General features: G+C 39.3%; 1 protein-coding gene across 1 annotated transcript; it reads right to left on the bottom strand.

Moving 5' to 3' along the window:
* Nucleotides 1-1721: 1721 nt before the first annotated feature.
* LOC117404693 (zinc finger protein 624-like) lies at nt 1722-22476 on the bottom strand. Its single transcript, XM_059015433.1, has 3 exons — nt 22428-22476; nt 18907-19030; nt 1722-10581 (listed from the first exon to the last, which is right to left on the bottom strand). Exon 3 carries the CDS (start codon nt 10544-10546, stop codon nt 9641-9643), a length of 906 nt encoding a protein of 301 aa, XP_058871416.1. The 5' UTR covers nt 10547-10581; nt 18907-19030; nt 22428-22476; the 3' UTR covers nt 1722-9640.
* Between the last annotated feature and the right edge of the window lie 996 nt (nt 22477-23472).

Raw genomic sequence — 23472 nt, 5'->3', positions numbered from 1 at the left:
TATAGTAACGCACAAACAAGACAAAAATAGTGTGTGCGTGCAGCAGAACGTATATTCATCTTAAAAGGAAACAAAGTCTCACAGGATGTTCTCGGTACATGCAAGATGTTCTCAGCACACAGCCAAAGTGTGATGTCCTTGTAAAGTGCTGACTTACCTATCCATATTTCAATATGGCTTACACAGACATACTCAAGCATTTTCATACTACTTGTTTAACTAATATTTATTTTCACCCTTCAAATAAAACTTTTGAAAAAATGATATGTGTTTTTAGACATCTTCATCGTCTTCCTCGTCGGTCGGGAGTCCAGCATCTCAGACGAGCTTTAAGGAGGTGTATGTGAAGGCGTATGTGAAGGTGTATGCGTATGCTGTTTTATTAAAGCTATACCAATAAATACGTGTTTTCCTGTTTGCTTGCATGTATACAAAACTTAAATATGTAAATATTATATTATTACACTCTATTTGGACATATAGCGTGTGTTTGCTGACAATTCAAACACAATATCGATGTTCTGTGATCATTTAAAAGCTAAATCCACCTCTGCAGTAGATCACAGTAATCCTGGTATTTTGAATCAAAATAATCCCGAGCTCCTCTTTAAATTCTGAAAAAAACCAATTGCAACATTTAATCGTGAAAAGTGCGATCGGACTACCGAAACGAAATCCGGATCACAGTAATCCCGATTGCATTTAGATGTTTTGAAAAACCAAATTGCACAATATAATACAGCTCAAACGCGGAAATCCGATTACCAGAGTTTTAAAAATCCGGCCCCTGGTGATCAAGGAAGTGCGCCTCTATGTGAAGGCGTGGATTGTGCAAAGATAACTAGTTCTTCAAGCCAGCGTGGTGCCAGCTGTCCTGTTTCAAATGAAATGTTTTGCTGTAACCACGTGATTTTTTCCAAACTGCACATCTGAGAGCCGTGTAGAGAATGGAAGCAGATACAAGGTGTGTGCAAAAAGCTCATTACTCTTACTCCTGAATCGCCCTCAACCAGAATCGACCAGAAGGAATTAAATAAAAACAATTCTTTAGCATGTTGATTTCAAAGCAAGAAAGGCTGTCCTTCCCTCACCTTTGCAACAGAGCACGAATCAATGGCGACTAACGTCCGCGCGGAGCGTTTTAAAAGCCGATTGGACACGAATGCTCCCCTCACATCAGGGGCGCGATCATTTTTACTGGAGTACCACAGCACAGAGAGATTTCACCATTTATTGGAGTTTGAATATTTAAATATATTAATTGCCAGATGGATAGAGAGATAGAGAGAGATATAGATAGGACAGATAGAGACACAGACAGACAGATCTCTTTATTTATGTATTTGAATGTGTCTCACCTTGATGGATGGAGAGATATAGATAGATACAAACAGACAGATCTCTATTTATTTATTTCAATGCATCTCACCTTGGTGGATATATATATATATAGAGAGAGAGAGAGAGAGAGAGAGAGACACAGACAGACAGATCTAAGAACATAAGAAAGTTTACAAACGAGAGGAGGTCATTCATCCCATCTTGCTCGTTTGGTTGTTAGTAGCTTATTGATCCCAGAATCTCATCAAGCAGCTTCTTGAAGGATCCCAGGGTGTCAGCTTCAACAACATCACTGGGGAGTTGGTTCCAGACCCTCACAATTCTCTGTGTAAAAAAGTGCCTCCTATTTTCTGTTCTGAATGCCCCTTTATCTAATCTGCATTTGTGACCCCTGGTCCTTGTTCCTTTTTTCAGGTCAAAAAAGGCACCTGGGTCAACATTGTCTAGACCTTTTAGGATTGTGAATGCTTGAATCAGATCCCCGTGCAGTTTTCATTGTTCAAGACCGAATAGATTCAATTCTTTTAGCCTGTCTGCATACGACATGCCTTTTAAACCAGGGATAATTCTGGTTGTTCTTCTTTGCACTCTTTCTAGAGCAGCAATATCCTTTTTGTAATGAGGTGCCCAGAACTGAACACAAAATTCTAGGTGAGGTCTTACTAGTGCATTGTAAAGTTTTAACATTACTTTCCTTGATTTAAATTAAACACTTCTCACAATATATCTGAGCATCTTGTTAGCCTTTTTTTATAGCTTCCCCACATTGTCTAGATGAAGACATTTCTGAGTCAACATAAACTCCTAAGTATTTTTCATAGATTCCTTCTTCAATTTCAGTATCTCCCATATGATATTTATAATGCACATTTTTATTGCCTGCGTGCAATACTTTACACTTTTCTCTATTAAATGTCATTTGCCGTGTGTCTGCCTAGTTCTGAATGCTGTCTAGATCATTTTGAACGACCTTTGCCACTCCTCCTAGTTTTGTGTCATCTGCAAATTTAACAAGTTTGCTTACTCTACCAGAATCTAAAGTATAAATGTAGATTAGGAATAGCAGAGTACCTAATACTGATCCCTGTGGTACACCACTGGTTACCTCGCTCCATTTTGAGGTTTCTCCTCTAATCAGTACTTTCTGTTTTCTACATGTTAACCACTCCCTACTCCATGTGCATGCATTTCCTTGAATCCCTACTGCATTCAGTTTGAGAATTAATCTTTTATGCGGGACTTTGTCAAAAGCTTTCTGGAAATCTAAGTAAACCATGTTGTATACTTTGCAATTAACCATTTTCGATGTTGCATCCTCAAAAAAATTAAGGAGGTTAGTTAGACACAATCTCCCTTTCCTAAAACCATGCTGTCTCCCAGGATATTGTTACCATATAGGAAATTTTCCATTTTAGATCTTATTATAGTTTCCATAAGTTTACATATAATAGAAGTCAGGCTTATTGGTCTGTAGTTACCTGGTTCGGTTTTGTCTCCCTTTTTGTGGTTCGGTATTACGTTTGCAATTTTCCAGTCTGTCGGTACAACCCGTGTCAAGGATCTCATCCGGCCCAGGGGATTTGTTTATTTTAAGAGCTCCTAGTCCCTTTAACACTTCTGCCTCTGTTATGCTAAAGTTATTTAAAACTGGACAGGAACACGTCAACATGTCTGTGTCCTCCTTTGTAAAAACCTGTGAAAAGTAATCATTTAATATATTTGCTATTTTTTTTTCTTCATCTATGTTTTTTGCCATTTGTGTCTCTTAGACATTTAAACTCCTCTTTGAATGTTCTCTTGCTGTTATAATATTGGAAAAACATTTTGGAACTGGTTTTAGCCCACTAGCAATACTTATTTCTATCTCTGTCTTGGCCTTTCTAACTTCCTTTTTGACTTGTGTTTGCAGTTCCCAGTACTCTTTCTGTGTACTTTGTTTTTGGTCCCTTTTAAACGCTTTGAAAAGTGCCTTTTTTCGCTGAATATTTTTTTAATCGATCTATTAAACCATTTTGGCCATTTTGTTTTAGATTTAGATTTGTCTACTTTTGGGATGTAATTGTTTTGCACCTCTAGTACTACATTTTTAAAAAAACAGCCATCCTTTTTCTGTGGATGATCCCCGGAACCAGCATCGCAGCCATTGTGTGCGCTGATGTGCTAGGGAGGCAATAAGCTGATCCCTGGAGCCAGCATTACACCTCAGTCATCAACACCAGACAGAAGGATATCTACATCATCATCAAATGGAAGGAAGCGCAAATGGATGGAGACACAGATGGATCACATTAGTTTACTGTAAAGCTACATCTTAGTTGGTGCTTATCTTGGCGAGAGCCGAGTTCAAATCAGCATGAAGTTTTAACATCTACTCTCGTGTAATGGAAATCATGAAGATCTGGATACGTCCAGTGACTGCTGTGAATAGTGCAGCTGGCAACAAGGGAAAGACCTTGTGACAGCCTGGAGAGACAGCTGACAGGAGGAAAGAGACCCCATTGGGGCTGGTAAGGGTTAGCTACCCTTGTCGGCAGTATCCAGCTCTGTGTTTATAGGATGCTGGAGACACCCGCCCAAGGCTTCTAAGAAATTAAAGAGAAAAATACCCCTAGAGACTGCGAGAGCGGGGGCGGAAGATGACTCAACGTTGGACAACACGGTTAGGAATGGAAACGGATATGAGTATGGAGAGTATTTCACAGAAGACTAGTCCAAGATCTGCAGTTAGTAAAGACATGGAACTCCAGGTTTGTGTCTGCGGCTGGAGCAAGGCAACAACGGTCAGGGTTTTGAAGATTCATCAAGGGAGAATTAAATGCTTGAGGGAGAAGAGACAAGAGCCTCGCATTGATCGGTACTTCTTACGAAGTCAGTCAAGTCAGTCAAATGAAATCCAGCGACAGGAAGCAAACCACAGTTCGCAGGATATCAGCACCCTTGTCATAGACGTGAGGAGGACTTGCATGGACACAGTTAGTGATGAACCTAATGATCCTTGTGAACCCGGTAAGACAAACCAGCATAAGAGAGAAAATAACCTCGACGGGCACAGGCCTAGAGCTTGTGAGAAAACTGCATGGGACACAGTAAACACACATCTCTGCTTTGCGTTGGAAAGGTTAAGTGGAACAGTTGAAAAGAAGCTGGATAAATTTGAGGACATCATCTATGCATATGGAAGCGAGAGGTTTGGAGTTGAAAAAAGGAAGGACAAAGTACAAACTATTCCTGGAAAGTCTAGACGGCAGCAGGAGATTGAATGTTTAGTTAGAGAAAGGAGACAGCTGAGGAAGCAATGGAGAAGAGCAAAACAAAGTCACAAGGAGGGACTCAATCTCTTACAAAGGGTCATAAAAGATAAGCTTGCAACATTGTGCAGAGCTGTGTGCCCTCGGAAACACTACAAAAAGACCCATTCAAATTTGTAAAGAAGTTATTCACCAGTGCGAAGAATGGCACACTAAAAGCATCTAAGTTTGAGCTGGAGAGGTATTTGGAGGAAACACATACAGATTCAAAAAGGCAGGAGCCTATGTCAATTCCTTCAGACATCCCACCTATCAATCCACCAGAATACCAAATGGAGGACTGTGCACCTAAGTGGAAAGAAATAGAGCAAGCTGTGAAAAAAGCAAGGGCTTCATCATCTCCAGGGCCTAATGGAGTTCCGTACAGAGTGTACAAGAGTGCTTCAGGAGTTCTACGAATTCTGTGAAAATTGATGAAAGTGGCATGGGAAAAACAGGTTGTACCAAGAGCATGGCACCGAGCAGGTGGAGTCTTTATACCTAAAGAAAAAGATTCTACAAGCATCAGTCAGTTTCACCCTATGTCTCTATTAAACATAGAAGGCAAGATTTTATTCAGCATTATTGCTCAGAGATTGTCAACTTACCTATTAAAGAACTGCTTCGTTGACACTTCAATACAAAAAGTGGGCATTCCAGGTTTCCCAGGATGCTTAGAACACATCAATGTGATCTGGCAACAAATTCAATCAGCTAAAAAGGAGAGGAAGGAGCTCCATGTGACGTTCCTGGATTTGGCTAATGCATATGGTTCAGTGCCACATGAACTTCTTTGGGCAGCATTTGATTTTTTCAGTGTACCGATGACAATAACAAATTTAGTGAAAGCCTACTTTGGAGATTTGCAATTTAGTTTTTCAATTTCAGAATTCAGCACTACATGGCAATGCTTAGAAGCTGGAATAATGGCAGGATGCACCTTTTCTCCACTGGCTTTTACCATGGCAATGGGAGTAATCATTAGGGCATCAAAATGGGTAGTAGGAGGAGAGCGCTTGGCTTCTGGAATGCGACTACCACCAATTCGAGCATACATGGATAACATGACAACCATGACTACAACAGTAGCCTGCACTAATCGATTATTGGGCAAATTAACCAATAACATTTACCAATTAAACAATAAGATTTAATCAGTTCATACATCAGGAAATGGTTAGGAGTTCCACCCTGCCTCAGCAGAGTGGGACTTTATGGTAAAGGAATATTGCAGCTACCAGTCTCCGCTCTAACCGAGGAGTTTAAGTGTGCCAAGGTCAGACTGGAAATGACATTAGTAGTCACGTGACAAATGCATAAGGGAGGTAGCACCTGTGTTGAAAACTGGAAGTGGGCGGCAAAGAAAACTGTGGAGGATGCAAAGGCTGCCCTTCGAATTGGTGATATCATGGGGCAAGTTCAGCATGGAAGAGGGGGTCTTGGTCTCAGTTCAGCTCCTCCTACATGGAACAAGGCAGCCCCAGCTCAACGGAGGAAGCTGGTAGTCAACGAGGTGCAAAAGCAGGAGGAGAGGATGAGTTGGGAAAGTGTGGAACAACGCAAGATTGGCTGGCAAGACCTATGGTCAATGGAACAGAGGAGGATCAGTTTCCTCATCAGGTTAACATATGATGTTTTCCCATCACCACAGAACCTAAACCTCTGGGTAGGAGAGGATCACTCATGTCCTTTGTGTTCATTGCATGCAACATTAATGCACATTTTGACAGGATGTAAAGTGGCTCTTAGCCAAGGACGGTTTACTTGGCGCCATGACCAGGTGCTGCGATGTTTGGCCTTAGCATTGGAAGACAAGCGTAACATGACCAATAAGTTGCCACCTGTTCCATCAAAACATTACACACAAAAGACAACATTCCTCCAACCAGGAGAGCAACCACCAAGAAAATGTGTTAAAACCAATCCTCGCCCAGGACAACTGGAAGCTGCTAGAAACTGGAAAATGCTGGCAGGTCAACAGCTTATTTTCCCACCTGAGATTGCCACCACTAACCTTCAGCCAGATATTGTCTTGTGGTCTGGATCAGCACGCCTTGTTCACCTGGTGGAGTTAACAGTGCCATGGGAGGATGCTGTAGATGAGGCGTATGAGAGGAAGAAACTGTGGTACGCTCAACTAGCCACTGAAGCGGAACAGCGAGGATAGAGAGTCCGGGTTTACCCAGTGGAGGTGGGTTGTCGAGGATTTGTGGCACACTCTACAACCCGGTTTCTCAGAGACGTCAGATTCAGTGGCCAAGAGTTGCGTCGCACAGTGAATAACTTATCTGAAGCAGCAGAGAGGAGCAGCAACTGGCTGTGGTTGAGACGGAAAGATTTTGGCTGGGGATCTTAAGCACAATAGATAGAAAGAAACGCTGATGTACAGGTAAGTAAGCTGGGTTGAGTGGGGGACGGAGGGGGGTGATGCTGGGACGCCAGAATCACTGTCGAGCCCTCTTGAGGTGTGGTGGGCTAGTCGATGAAACACCGAGGATGGAAGGTGCCCACTTGAAGACCCCAGAGATGTACCTTACTTAGCTCAATCCAGACGGTTGTCATTCTGATGCGCTGGGGAGACCGCACTGTGGTTGATCCCCGGAGCCAGCATCGCAGCCGTTTTGTGTACTGATACACTAGGGAGGCAATAATCTGATCCCTGGAGCCAGCATTACACTTCAGCCATCAACAGAAGGATATCTACATCATCATATGGAAGGAAGCGCAAATGGATGGAGACACAGATGGATCACATTAGTTTACTGTAAAGCTACGTCTTAGTTGGTGCTTATCTTGGCGAGAGCCGAGTTCAAATCAGTATGAAGTTTTAACATTTACTCTCGTGTAATAGAAATATCTATTTTACCATTTTGGCCATTTTGTTTTAGATTTAGATTTGTCTACTTTTGGAATATAATTGTTTTGCATCTTTAGTACTACATTTTTAAAAAACAGCCATCCTTTTTCTTTGGATGTTTTCTCTATTTTACTCCAATCTACTTCTGTTAGTCTCTGTTTCATACCTTCATAGTTTGCTTTTCTAAAATTGTAAACCTTAGCTTTAGTCATTACTTTTGGGGTTTTAAAAAACACTTCAAATGAGACCATGTTGTGGTCAGAGTTTGCCAATGGCTCTCTGACCTCTGTTTTAGTTATTCTGTCTTTGTTATTTGAAAAGACTAAATCAAGGCATGCCTCCCGTCTAGTCGGTGCCTTGACAAATTGCGTTAGGAAGCAGTCATTTGTCGTTTATACCATTTCAAATGTCGTCCGTCATGCTCCCCACCGGGTTCTCCCATTTTATACGGGGGAAGTTGAAATCCCCCATTAGTATGGCTTCTCCTTTTCTATACGCATTTCTAATGTCACTGTATAACAGATCATTTTGCTCAGCGTTTGAAATTGGTGGTCTATAGCATGCTCCTATTATTATGCCCTTTGAATTTGCGTCCATTATTCTGACCCATATTGATTCAGCGTTGTTTTCTTTGTCCAGATTTAACACCTGGGCTTCAAGACTATTTTTTATGTATAGCGCTACCCCTCTGCCTCTTCTGTCCTGCCTGCCCTATAAAGTGTGTTCCCACTAATATTATATAAAAATCCTAAAAGGTATAGACAATGTCGACCCAGGGGACTTTTCTGACCTGAAAAAAGAAACAAGGACCAGGGGTCACAAATGGAGATTAGATAAAGGGGCATTTAGAACAGAAAATAGGAGGCACTTTTTACACAGAGAATTGTGAGGGTATGGAACCAATTCCCCAGTAATATTGTTGAAGCTGACACCCTGGGGTCCTTCAAGAAGCTGCTTGATGAGATTCTGGGATCAATAAGCTACTAACAACCAAACGAGCAAGATGGGCTGAATGGCCTCCTCTCGTTTGTAAACTTTATGTTCTTATGTATTCTGCCGATTTAAAATACAATTATTATTATTAATTGGCACTGTGCTTGAGGGAGGAAAGACTCCAGCACGTTAGCCTAGAATTCTTGTCCTTCATTTGATCCAGCCATCTCAGAGGGTTATGGTCAGTCTGAACTATACATTTTCGTATACATACGTCAACTGTCCTTTCAGCCTAATCCAGTCCAGATGCCACCTAGCCCTGGTCACGTAGTTCAGTGGTCATACAGTTCAGTATGTCTGCCAGGAAAGGGGCCCTTTTTCTTCAAGACACAGAGATTCATTAATTTGTCCAGTTATATTCACTTACAAAATTACAGCCCTTATATACAGAGACTCCACCCCATCATCAGCGCAACTCAGCACATCTGATCACAGTAATCTTGTCCTCTAATATGGTAATTCCGCCCAGCACTAAGATGGCTGACTTACGTTTCTGTCCCCCTCTCCAAGCCGGCTAGTCTCAGTAGAGGTGTGCAAGTACCTCTGCTTAGCGCCCTCTTGGGTTGGGAGGGAGATTTGCAGCTCTGATCCTGTCGCTCCTTGTCACATGTACTCACTGACACTGGTACACAGTAATGCCATTTATAGCTAAAATATCATAGATGTTATTGGCAGCTTTGTTTAATGTGTTTGGTTCGTATCACACATCTAAGTGTTCAGTGAAAAAGCTAAGTAGAATGACCTTGTAACTCTGTCCTAAATCCTCACAGCATGATGAGTGAGAGTCATTTCCAGTTCAGGGGCAGGAGTGGAGCTGAATCCCAGTGCTCTCCAGTTCATTCTGAAAGAATAGGTCTGTCTCCTTCAGTTTGACGCGCTCCGCTTCTCAATGTCATGAGAACATAAGAAAGTTTACAAACGAGAAGAGGCCATTCGGCCCATCTTGCTCGTTTGGTTGTTAGTAGCTTATTGATCCCATAATCTATTAAATGTAATTTGCCATGTGTCTGCCCAGTTCTGAATGCTGTCTAGATAATTTTGAATGACCTTTGCTGCTACAACAGTGTTTGCCACTCCTCCTATTTTTGTGTCGTCTGCAAATTGAACAAGTTTGCTTACTATACCAGTGTCTCCGGCTCTCACTTGTGCGGACCCCCTTCCTTTACTGCAGGGTGAGAGAGAGACAAGGAATCAGACAGCTCTCCACACACACAAACAAGCAAGGTGGAGAGGCGAGGGACTGGGAGGATGGGAGGCTGGCTCTAGTGTGAATTCGCCTGTGTATATGTAGCCTTGCTAACCGACTGAAGCTTTCCCCACATTCAGTACAGTGATATGGCTTCTCTCCAGTGTGAATTCGCTGGTGTCTTTTTAGGTCTCCTAACTGACTGAAGCGCTTACCACATTCAGTACAGTGGTGCGGCTTCTCTCCAGTGTGAATTCGCTGATGTGTTTTTAGGTGTCCTAATCGACTGAAGCTCTTCCCACATTCAGTACACTGATGTGATATGTGTGGCCGGCACATGCTTTCTGAATACTTAAACAAGTCAACAGACTCTTCAATGTAGAAAGGCTGCAATTCAGTCTCCTCTTCTTTAATGTGGATAGGCTCCAGTTCAGTCTCTTCTTTCATGTGGACAGGCTTCAGTTCAGTCTCTTCTTCAATGTGGACAGGCTTCAGTTCAGTCTCTTCTTTAATGTGGACAGGCGTCAGTTCAGTATTTTCCACTTTAATGTGGACAGGCTTCAGTTCAGTCCCATCTTCTTCAATGTGGACAGGCTTCAGTTCAGTCTCTTCTTTAATGTGGACAGGCGTCAGTTCAGTATTTTCCACTTTAATGTGGACAGGCTTCAGTTCAGTCCCATCTTCTTCAATGTGGACAGGCTTCAGTTCAGTCTCTTCTTTAATGTGGACAGGCGTCAGTTCAGTATTTTCCACTTTAATGTGGACAGGCTTCAGTTCAGTCCCTTCTTTAATGTGGAATGGATCCAGTTCAGACATCTCCTGTTTAATGCAGATAGGTAGCAAGTCCAGAACCTCCTCCTGCTTAATATAAACAGACTCCATCTTTGTTCCTTGGCTTTCACCAAGATAAGGCAGTCCTGAAAACAGAAAATAAAATTAAGTATTATGCGCTGTTGTTCTCTATTGGTGTGTTTACACTTACAAGTCAGACCTGAACTAGCTTAGGTTCAATCAGATTCAAAGATTCTTATCATTTGAGCCCCCGTTTACACTTGAGCACAGACCTAGGCTGGCTTTGACCCCGTATGCGCACGCATACCCCCTGAACTGGAGTACGTGCCCGATGATGTTATATCAACCACCCCTTGCATGAAGACATTTCCCCTCCCAAAACACAAAGGAGGAAAGATTTAAATCAACAAGCCTGTCATTTGTGTCACTTGTGTGTTTCTACTCAAAGGTGGTCGTCCCATGCCTGTTTACTGTCTAAACACAAGTACCATAATAATATTAATAATCAGGGGTCAATAACAGAAAACTGCTGCTGATGTTGAAGAGCACATTGGGGGTTAATTCAAAATAAAACACCTGGTCCTTACCATAATCGTGGAATAAAGCGGGTCTCATACTACCCGTTTATGTCCACTGCAGAACGTCAAAATATGTATTCAAAAAATCTTAACATCTTTGACATTGCGGTCTATTTATTCCTTTGCGGTCTATTTATTCAGCGCGTCTGAGGCGCGTCAGTTCCAATTTATTTTCACACGCACAGTTTAGATACACCTTTTAAAAGTATTTTTTTTTCACAGGACACTCAGTACTGCATCTCCAGCCTCACCCCACCTCTTGTTCACTGTATTTTTCACATACCTCTTCATAGTCTTGCATACTGATAAATCACCTCCTGATCACTCGTTTTATTACCTCAATAATGTGATCCAAGTCATTATTTTATTACTAGAGCATCTCAAAAGGCTCTGAAAATGTCTGTGATATTCTTTGAGCACTGGATGCAGAAGCAGCTATCTTGTTTGTTTATGTCTGGGTTATCTCTGTGGTGCTGGGGCTATCTGTATTTCTCAGATACGCCCCTTTTTTTCAATTTCTCTTGGTCCTATCGGTCTCACTCAGCCATTGAATGGTTTTCTCGGCTTTTTCGAGAGAAAAAACTGACTTGTTTTTTTACGTCTTTTTGATGATGTCGGACAGGGTCCGACATTGGACCGGAAAGGAAAAATAACAATGTCGGACCAGGTCCTACATAGGACCACAAAGGGTTAATAGGCTTGTCTGCCTAGTACTCCTTCTGTCTCATCCTATATATTCCATGTGAAAACAGTGCTCTGTGACAATAGTCCTGATTCGAATATGGTTCGCCGTTGCTGTGTCAGGTGTTGTTTTGAATAAAAAAAAGAAGATGGGGTGAATTTGTTCACATTCCCGTCAACTGAAGAAATCAGGCTACAATGGAAAACATTTGTGCAAGTGCAGGATCCCGATTTGCAGTGATCATTTTGAACAAAGCACATACGATTATTGTTCTGTCACTAGAAGCAGTCCATGGTCTCTAAATATATGTCTATCTGTCTAAATGTTATTTGCTGCTACTGTAATAGACTAATATCAGCCATGTAACCTGTAATAACTTCTATAATAAGCCTTGTCTGTAAATTTCCAAAACCAGGAGACGCTTAAAGGGAAAGTCCATTCCAACAATCCAGCCATCTGGTAAAAAACGAAAAATCAATGATCATAACTATTGCGTGACCGGGGTATTAAACAAATTACATTTAAACGTATATCTACATCAAATACAGGCGGGTGGTACTTTGCAAATTAACCACTTCAGCACAATGACGTACGCACGTGCGTCAAATGAAAACCCACTTACAGTACATCAAGTATCCCATTCTATTCTATGATCGGTTTCTCACTCGAGCATTTCAGGTTTCATTCTCTAAGGCCGTGCTAGTACTGTGGAATGTGCAATGAAAGTCGGGGGAGGGTCAGGTAACATTTGTATCCAATTGCGTGTCACGTAGCAATTCAGTCAATGAAAACCCATGAATAACATTGTATCAAAAGTTGAGCTTTAGCATTCAAAACACAAACACATTTTTTTTACATGTCCACACATTAACATGGGGTCCCAGCTAAGACCTAAATGTCTTATTTTCCTTGTGACTTTCTGTTTATTTTACTGAACACTTTTAGAATGTCACATATTTTTATAGCTAATCCTAACATTAGTTCACACCCATTATCTTTAAATCAGGCTAATATTACCACATTAGCCTGATTAAATATAATAATATTGATTTAATTTGTTATTCCATCATAAAAATCTCAGTGGAAATCAACCAATTCAATAAATTAAAAACAGTTTTTGGGCAGATAATTCTTGGTATATAGAAACATAAAATATCATCAGATAGTCTGGACTGACCCCATCTTACGTATACTGCAGTTCAGATTTAGATTTCCCAAGGAGCTCTTTGCATAAGCAAATAGTATGAACCACTTCAACCCTCCTGTCATTTATTGAAGATTCTTACACAATCTCTTTCCATTACAGGGAAACCCTCAGCTACTACAATGGTGCACATTCAGGAGCATTCTGAGAACTTCAACAAAGCCACCCCTGGACTGGGATTCCAAATGCTTTGGGTCCTGCGTTTTACACAACCTGGTTTTTCAATTGTAAACCCTAGATGTCCCTGCAGCCACTCCAGTTATAGTAATCGAATTCACAATTAAGAAAAAGAAAAGCTGATTATGATGAGTATAAATGGCAATTGAATAAATTGATGCGTTAAAAGAGAAATTGAGAGACCTAAACATGGAGTCAAAGACATCGCAATCAAAAAGCATTTCATTGAGCGAACACTCGCAACACTATCCACCTGGTGGGTATCATTTATTTTGCACAACTTACAATTTATCTTTGGACCACACTCGAAAGTCAACAATAGACCAACATTTATTATCAGAAAAACACAGAAAACGAAAGGCTGAGATTGACAGCTGTGAGACGGCGTCCTCCAGTAAAAAACGCAAGGGGAATGAAAATTATGAACGCCGACGAGATGTTATTTTCGATTTGACAGAGGCATCTGTTTGTGCTAATATTCCCCTGGAAAAAATTGATAATCCCAAACTACGTGCATTTATGAACAAACATGTAATAAATGCGGGAGCAATTCCTACAGCAGGTCAACTCAGAAGGGAATATCTACCCCAAATTGCTGAGTTGCACAAGATGGAAATTGTACAACTGGTAAAGCTGTCTGAGTGTGTATCTACAAATCTACAAATACAAAATACGAGTCTACAAATGCAAAAGATCAGTATGTTTTGCACATTTTATTTGTTCTCCAAGGACTATCGAATACCTTCGAACTGAAAGTAATATTAGCCGATACAGTTAATATGCACTCTGTGAATTACTCATCGGTGGCACAGGGCGTTGTGAAATGTTTAAACATATTTGAAGTTAATTTTAATAATGTGTCTGGATTTGTCTCCAATAATGCCAGTTACATGATCAAGGCATACAATGACATTCTTTGAGGTTTACTGCCAAATTCAGTATATTTGACTTGTACTGCCCACATAATAGCCCTTGCCAGCAGTATCTGGCAAATAATTTTCGAAAAGACGACAAAGCTGGTTGCAACTGTTAAAAAAATTGTTTAAACATTGCCCAAGCAGAAAACTACGTTTTAAAGACCACCTGACAGATGCAATCCAACAAGAAGGCTGTACTTTACCCATAAAGTTGCCACCTGAGCCATGCAAAACACGATGGGGCACATGGTATTCTTCTGCTGAATATCATTCCAAATACTTCCCTTTTTATGCAGGCTTACAAGGGACTGGTGGATCTGATTCAGTGGTTTGAAAGCCGTGAAGTGAGAGTCCATCAAACATATAATAAAGTTGCAGAATTAATAAATACATACCGAGCAATGACACAAGAGGTACACAGCACAGATGCCGCAATAAACAAACTATGGGCAGCAGTGTGGAGTAGTGGTTAGTGCTCTGGACTCTTGACCGGAGGGTCGTGGGTTCAGTCCCAGGTGGGGGACACTGCTGCTGTACCCTTGAGCAAGGTACTTTACCTAGATTGCTCCAGTAAAAACCCAACTGTATAAATGGGTAGTTGTATGTAAAAATAATGTGATTATCTTGTAACAACTGTAAGTCAACTTGGATAAGGGCATCTGCTAATAAATAAATAATAATAATAATTCCAATCTACCTGTGGGCGTTTAGAAGGCCGAGATATATTGTGGGAAGCCATTCAACAAGTGTATATATATATAGTGTGTGTTTTAAATTATTATTTTTTGTTTTATTATTAGTTTTACTTGTTTAGTTGTAGTTTATATAGTTTTTAGCGAAAGCTAAACATGGCAACAGGACTGAAGTTGGATTCGGAGGATACCACTGACAGTAATGCTGACATCACTCAGCGATGATGATGATGATGAAGAGGATGTGGAGCCAAGAACAGTACAAACTGTACAAACAGAAGAGCATGCAGCTACTTTACAGGTAAGCCAGCTGCAAATGGGAAGCCGTTTGGTTTGAAATGGCAGTGCTGTGACGAAATACTATCAAAACACAGCACTGGGTACAAGGCAATAAAGCAGACATCTGCGGCAGCCAGATCCATCACAATGCCTGCGCAAAGTAGCTGTGTACACGCACTTGTGACCATCCCTCCAACACAAGGGAAGCATAGACCACAAAAAGGTGCAGGATCTCTGCTCCAAAAACGAAAAGAAAAGAAAGGACACACGAAAAATGTGCAGTGTTTGCGAAGGCAACCCCGGGTTCTGTTGTATTGAACATTTCAATAAATGGCACAGAGCAAGTCGATAATGGCACACGTTTTGATGTTGTTTGATTTTTATTTGATAATTACTGTTTACTGATTATTATTGTTATTAGCAGCATTTTTTGTTTTCATTGTTTTAAAAAAAATAAAAAAAATGTTCTCTATATTGAACATGGGTATGTAGTACACAGGAGCACAAAGGGTTAATGACAAACACAGTTTAGGTCATTTATTTGTGTTTTATTCAACATATGTTAACATTTTATAGCAATTACAGGTTTGAAAACATTATTCTTATTATTTTCAACATCTGGTAGCTGGGAAGGGGTTTCATTTTCACATCTGGTAGCTGGGAAGGGGTTTCATTTTCACATCTGGAGTTGAAGTGGTTAACGGTAGACTAACTGCTCCAGCACCTCTCTGCTCTTCCTTTGCGAGGCCGGAGAAAGTCCAGGCGATTGAGCAACACGTCTCAAGATTCGGGTTAGAATATCAGCAAAATTTACAAGGCAATGACGAACGCTGTATTAAAATGATTTCAGAAAAGTAGGACGGGTTTATGACATTCTGAGCCTGGCAGCTTTGTGCCTAAAAGTGTTTAGTGTGTATTCTGTTAACAAAATAGCAAATTCTTATCACTCCAGACTCAATAACTTCATATCAGTATTAACAATGGTCTGATAACTGTGTGTCGGTTGTTGAAGTTCCATTTTCCTTCTGTTGCCCCCCCGCCCCCTCCAGAAAGGCATTGTTATGTGCTTACAATAAGAATGTAACGGACGTTGTTGTAGTTCACATTGCGGAGGCTACATTTCTTTACTGCTGTACAGTATAGGTACAAGTTCTAATACACAATGTTTGACAGCAAGTGGCTATACAAGTTAATGTCACATTGTGTATTGTTTTCTACAGAAGTGTTCTTACTAGTACAAATGATAAGTATTATTTTTGTGTGATTATGTTGTAAAGCAAATGTATAAATTGCTGTCCAGCACACAACATAATACTGTTATTCGTTGTATTTATTTTCTGAAGTGAAAGCAACAAGTAAACAATACCTGTTTATTTTTGTCAAATACAACAAGTAAGGCCAAATAAAAAACAATGTGTGGTTCTTGTTGTATTTTTTATTTTTTCCTGAATAAGCAGTGAGCTGGTAAAAGTGGCCAGTGCTGGTTTCCAGTGCATTGTTAATAACACTGTTGTACTTTCATTAGTTGCACTGTCATCTTGCTTCATTCTCCCCTTCACCTCACAGCTGGCTCAGTCTCATTTTGAGGGTGCATCTTCATTAATAAACTTTCCGCCTGCCTTGTTTTATGCTGTAGGCAGGCAGCTGTAAGGAGTGAAATATAGCAGCAGCATTACTGTGGCACTTCTTTTCTACACTGAATTTGTTGCCATAAAACGTCTGCTGTAAATGGTCATTTTTGTAGTAGAGGGGTGAAAAAAGAGAAAAGATGACAGTCTCCAATTAAATAACACATCTACAATAATTGTAATCATGGTGGAATGCAGAAAATAACTATAAGCAGGTGTGGCAATGAATTAAAGTGAAATAAATCAGAGTTTTAGCTTTAAAGCTCCTACATAAGTTGAGGTTTTGTTGTGCATTTCAAATTAACATATTAAACTGCATGAATTTCACTTTGCATGTCAGGCTTAAAGGACTCATTGGACTATAATCAAAGTTTAATGAAAATAACACATCTCGAGGTAGATCTTCACGTTCTGAATGCATGCTTCTTGATTACAGCAAAAAAAAAAAATCTCATTTAGAGATATTAAAAAATGTACTAATTCATGACGTCGTCACATTTTAATCTCAAATCCCCTCACGTACTGGACATTAGTCCAGTCTAATGGAAGACCACGTGATCATTGTACAGCAGCATTTGTGCTCCAGAATACTGCAAGCTGTGTTACCAATACCTGACAGTAGATGGTAGCAACGATATCTTGCAAGCACATAACACTTACAAATGCAGCACAACTTCAACTGTTCACTTCAAAAACAAAAAGATGTCAAAAATATCTGCTTATAAAATTCAGTCAGACTTGAATTAGTTACTAAACAACACGGCACAGTAATCGATTCCTGCTTCAGAATGCCACCGAAAACACCCGCAAGCAATGCAGAGTAAGCAAGATAAACCAGAATTACAAAAGGTCTTTTTGAAGTACATTGTGTAATAATAATAATAATAATAATAATAATTTAAATCATCAATGTTACTTAGGATTCAACCTATTTTTTTTTTTTTTTTTTAAAGCATCAGAATAATATTCAACTCGCAGTTCATCGTTGGATTTAATGCAGCATCAAGTCTGTTCTGCTGCACACAACTCGCTATCCTATTGTTGCCTTCAAATATTTAAAACAAAATCCAAAACACGGTTCTTTTGAGACTTATTTACTGCAGGATGATCACACGTTACACAGCACTGGGAAACAGAGTGTCCGTATTGTGATCCGTATGGTCTCATGACAATGTGCTCTGGTGCCCTTTAGTGATTCCAATTAATATTTAGCTTGTGCATGATAAGACATGGGATTACTTGCTTGTGCATGATACGACATGGGATTACTTGCTTGTGCATGATAAGACATGGGATTACTTGCTTGTGCATGATAAGACATGGGATTACTTTGCAATCTCATCAAGTTTACTACCAGTCACATCCATAACACTTGATACCTAAAATGTATGGAAGTTGGACTTCTGAAAATGTTGCTTTTTTTAACAGTAACTTTAAATGTCTGTAAAGAAAAGGCACAAACAGAACAATAATAATAATACAGCCTGCATTGATATACACCCTTCAGTACAAAACACAGGAAGATATGTTTGTGATAAATGCAGCTTTTTTTTTTATCGTGGCCATGGTCACTTTTTCATGGAATTGCCCCGATACTATTTTTACTTATTAAAAACAAGGTTAACTGTTTAGAATGTTACCAGTATTGATTTGAGGCACCTCTGTGTGCAGAGCAATAACTTGCATAGTATTGATTTGAGGCACCTCTGTGTGCAGAGCAATAACTTGCAAAGTATTGATTTGAGGCACCTCTGTGTGCAGAGCAATAACTTGCATAGTATTGATTTGAGGCACCTCTGTGTGCAGAGCAATAACTTGCATAGTATTCATTTGAGACACCTCTGTGTGCAGAGCAATAACTTGCAAAGTATTGATTTGAGGCACCTCTGTGTGCAGAGCAATAACTTGCATAGTATTCATTTGAGACACCTCTGTGTGCAGAGCAATAGCTTGCATAGTATTATTGATTTAATTAACAATTGCAAAGAGTCATGGAAAATAGATCTACTGAAAAATGAATTGAAAGCAAGCGAACAGCCCTTTTTAATCTGTGACAATAACAGAGATTAATTGTACTGTAACGTGCATTCTTGTGCTAAACTCTTAGCCTTTCAGATACGTTTCCTTCTGCAATATTACGCAGAAATCTAATAACAATAAACAAGCATTGCACACAATTGCAATCCTGTCAAGTAACACATTAACTGTCCTGACACACTCAGTTACAATATGACAATATAAGCCCAGTATGAAACTGATTTAAAGTGGAATGAATAGAGAGAGAGAAGCTTACTTCAGATGTTGTCAGTGGGATGTGTAGCACGGCTCTAGTGCTCTAGTCACTCGCTCTGACCGTCTCCTCAGTGAACGTGTCCTTTCTTCTCTTCAGGTGAGAGCCGTTAGCAGCGACTCCACATCTGAAAATGTGTTAGTTTAGTTTAAGGAGAACAGAGATTTATTTTATAATTAATATATTATTTGCTTTGGTTCACTTAAACAGATGTATACAGAACTATGAGATTACAAGAATATAGGGATGTGATTTTGGTACATTTTTATGAACGTTTAAACTCTTTGCAATGTCAGCGTTTAAACCATATCTACATACACACACACACTCTATATTACATTGATACTGACAGCCCTGGTTAGTATTTTCTAAGCAAATAAACCCTAAATAAGCAAATAATGTTTTAACATCACAAAGACATAACTACAAAGTAAACAAAAAAACACACATACACATCACAGTATATATTGAACTGTTTATATTTATGGTTGTAATTAAAGTTGCTAGTGAAGGTATAACTATATACTATATACATACTGAACACATTTTCGGATAGTATAATGTTTTTAGAATAGTGCGTTTCTTAAAGTTTGTTTAACAACAAAAAAACAGGAATGTATTACGTTTTTTGTTGTAGTTTTTTTTTTTTTTTTAAAAGTAACTTTGCCCAAAAGTATATGATTTAAAAAATATATATAAAAAAACATAAGAAGAAAATGAGAACATAAGAAAGTTTACAAACGAGAGAAGGCCATTCAGCCCATCTTGCTCGTTTGGTTGTTAGTTGCTTATTGATCCCAGAATCTCATCAAGCAGCTTCTTGAAGGATCCCAGGGTGTCAGCTTCAACAACATTACTGGGGAGCAGGTTCCAGACCCTTTTCTCTGTGTAAAAAAGTGCCTCCTATTTTCTGTTCTGAATGCCCCTTTATCTAATCTCCATTTGTGACCCCTGGTCCTTGTTTCTTTTTTCAGGTCAAAAAAGTCCCCTGGGTCGACATTGTCTGTACCTTTTAGGATTTTGAATGTTTGAATCAGATCGCCGCATAGTCTTCTTTGTTCAAGACTGAATAGATTCAATTCTTTTAGCCTGTCTGCATACGACATGCCTTTTAAATCCAGGATAATTCTGGTTGCTCTTCTTTGCACTCTTTCTAGAGCAGCAATATCCATTTTATAACGAGGTGACCAGAACTGAACACAATATTCTAGATGATGTCTTACTAATGCATTGTAAAGTTTAAACATTACTTCCCTTGATTTAAATTCAACACTTCTCACAATATATCTGAGCATCTTGTTGGCCTTTTTTATAGCTTCCCCACATTGTCTAGATGAAGACATTTCTGAGTCAACATAAACTCCTAGGTCTTTTTCATAGATTCCTTCTTCAATTTCAGGATCTCCCATATGATATTTATAATGCACATTTGTACACTTTACACTTTTCTCTATTAAATGTCATTTGCCATGTGTCTGCCCAGTTCTGAATGCTGTCTAGATCATTTTGAAAGACCTTTGTTGCTGCAACAGTGTTTGCCACTCCTCCTATTTTTGTGTTGTCTGCAAATTTAACAAGTTTGCTTACTATACCAGAATCTAAATCATTAATGTAGATTAGGAATAGCAGAGGACCTAAAACTGATCCCTGTGGTACACCACTGATTACCTCGCTCCATTTTGAGGTTTCTCCTCTAATCAGAATTTTTTGTTTCCTACATGTTAACCACTCCCTAATCCATGTGCACGCATTTCCTTGAATCCCTACTGCATTCAGTTTGAGAATTAACCTTTTATGCGGGACTTTGTCAAAAGCTTTCTGGAAATCTAAATAAACCATGTCATATGCTTTGCAATTATCCATTGTCGATGTTGCACCCTCAAAAAAATCAAGCAGGTTAGTTATACACGATCTCCCTTTCCTAAAACCATGCTGACTGTCTCCCAGGATATTGTTACCATATAGGTAATTTTGCATTTTAGATGTTATTATAGTTTCCATAAGTTTACATATAATAGAAGTCAGGCTTATTGGTCTGTAGTTACCTGGTTTGGTTTTGTCTCCCTTTTTGTGGATTGGTATTACGTTTGCAATTTTCCAGTCTGTCGGTACAACCCCTGTGTCAAGAGACTGTTGCATGATCTTGGTTAGCGGTTTGTAAATAACTTCTTTCATTTCTTTGAGTACTATTGGGAGGATCTCATCCGGCCCAGGGGATTTGTTTATTTTAAGAACTCCTAGTCCCTTTAACACTTCTGCCTCTGTTATGCTAAAGTTATTTAAAACTGGATAGGAACAGGTCGACATGTCGGGAATGTTGTCCATGTCCTCCTTTGTAAAAACCTGTGAAAAGTAATCATTTAATATATTTGCTATTTTTTTTGTTCTTCATCTATGATTTTGCCATTTGTGTCTCTTAGACATTTAACCTCCTCTTTGAACGGTCTCTTGCTGTTATAATATTGGAAAAACATTTTGGAATTGGTTTTAGCCCCCTTAGCAATATTGATTTCTATCTCTCTCTTGGGCTTTCTAACTTCCTTTTTGACTTGTGTTTGCAGTTCCAAGTACTCTTTCTGTGTACTTTGTTTCTGGTCCCTTTTAAATGCTCTGTAAAGTGCCTTTTTTCACTGAATATTTTTTTTAATTGATCAATTAAACCATTTTGGCCATTTTGTTTTAGATTTAGATTTGTCTGCTTTTGGGATGTAATTGCTTTGCACCTCTAGTACTACATTTAAAAAAAAAACAGCCATCCTTTTTCTGTGGATGTTTTCTCTATTTTACTCCAATCTACTTCTGTTAGTCTCTGTTTCATACCTTCATAGTTTGCTTTTCTAAAATTGTAAACCTTAGCTTTAGTCATTACTTTTGGGGTTTTAAAAAACACTTCAAATGACATATGTTGTGGTTGGAGTTTGCCAATGGCTCTCTGACCTCTGTTTTAGTTATTCTGTCTTCGTTATTTGAAAAGACTAAATCAAGACATGCCTCCCGTATAGTCAGTGCCTTGACAAATTGCGTTAGGAAGCAGTCATTTGTCATTTCCACCATTTCAATTTCGTCCGTCGTGCTCCCCACCGGGTTTTCCCATTGTATATGGGGAAGTTGAAATACCCCAAGTATGGCTTCTCCTTTTCTACACGCATTTCGAATGTCATTGTATAACAGATTATTTTGCTCAGCGTCTGAATTTGGCGGTCTATAACATGCTCCTATTATTATGCCCTTGGAATTTTTGTCCATTATTCTGACCCATATTGATTCGGCGTTGTTTTCTTTGTCCAGATTTAACACCTGGGCTTCAAGACTATTTCTTATGTATAGTGCTACCCCTCCGCCTCTTCTGTCCTGCCTGTCTTTCCTATACAGTGTGTACCCACTAATATTATATTCGTCTCCATCACTCTGACAACCAAGTTTCTGTAACACCTATCACATCGTAGTTACTTGTTAGTGCAGTAGCTTCAAGTTCTAACATTTTGTTTCTGAGACTAGATAAATACATTTAATAGTTGTCTTACCTGAGTTGTTGTCCTTGTTTTGATTTGTGGTCTCCCTTCTGTTTTTTTTTTTTTTTTCTCTCTCTCTCTCTCTCTCTCTATATATATATATATATATATATATATATATATATATAATGTTCAGCAGTTGTTTGTGGTTGATGAATGAGAAAGTGCAGTGTTTTCTCTGCTATATTAAAAAAAAAAAAAAAAATTACAAGAGAGAGACGAACGTCACCACTGTACAGTGCTAATGCAAAATGGCTACAAGAAAGCAAAAGCGAGTTGTGCTTACAATTGAAAAAAAGTTGGAAATACTTTCACTTCTGGAAAAGGTAATTCCCAGGGATAAAATAGCACAATAGTTTGGACCTATAAAGAGCACTGTGACTAAAAGTTTGCGGTCTTTGATAGTAGAGGTGGGATTTTTGAGATCTATTGTTGCTCGAGACGAGTACTTGAGCATTACAATTGCCGAGTACTGGAATCAAATGCCATCAAATCAAATTAATATAATGTTTGCCTTCTTGTGCAGTTAATTGTATATGGTCAAGTACCAAATAACGTAAAGTATTCAAATTCACGTAGCCACACAACTTTACATTAAATTGTAAAAAGACGTTCCTGGCCTACCTGTTTGAACTGTGTCTCAGGTGCCCTTAACTTTAGTGCAGTAGTTCCAACATACAAATAAAAACTACTAAACAAACAGCTGTTCGATCTAAAAGCTTACAGAACAATTTCAAGTGAAAGAAGCCTTCCAACTATGGGAAGATTGGGGAATGGGGTCCACAAGTCTGTGGTAATTGCAACTTTTACTTCCTTTGAAAGTTTTGTATGAACAGCTGCAGCACGATTTTCTTTAAGCTTTTCCAGCCTCGCTGTTATTTTTTTGTGGGTCGGCACAGTATCGATTTCAAAACTGCTCCATTCATGATTCACACACACTGTCCTCATAGGGGATAACGTGATCACACCCTGTTCTGCCAAATCTATAGCACATGTTGTTATGGATGTTTGCTTTTTATTGCCATCAGTAGCTCCATCCACAATAATTCTGAGTGTT

Source organism: Acipenser ruthenus, chromosome 50 (genome assembly GCF_902713425.1).
Source record: "Acipenser ruthenus chromosome 50, fAciRut3.2 maternal haplotype, whole genome shotgun sequence".
Taxonomy (NCBI): domain Eukaryota; kingdom Metazoa; phylum Chordata; class Actinopteri; order Acipenseriformes; family Acipenseridae; genus Acipenser; species Acipenser ruthenus.
This window is presented reverse-complemented; position numbering and strand designations above follow the sequence as displayed.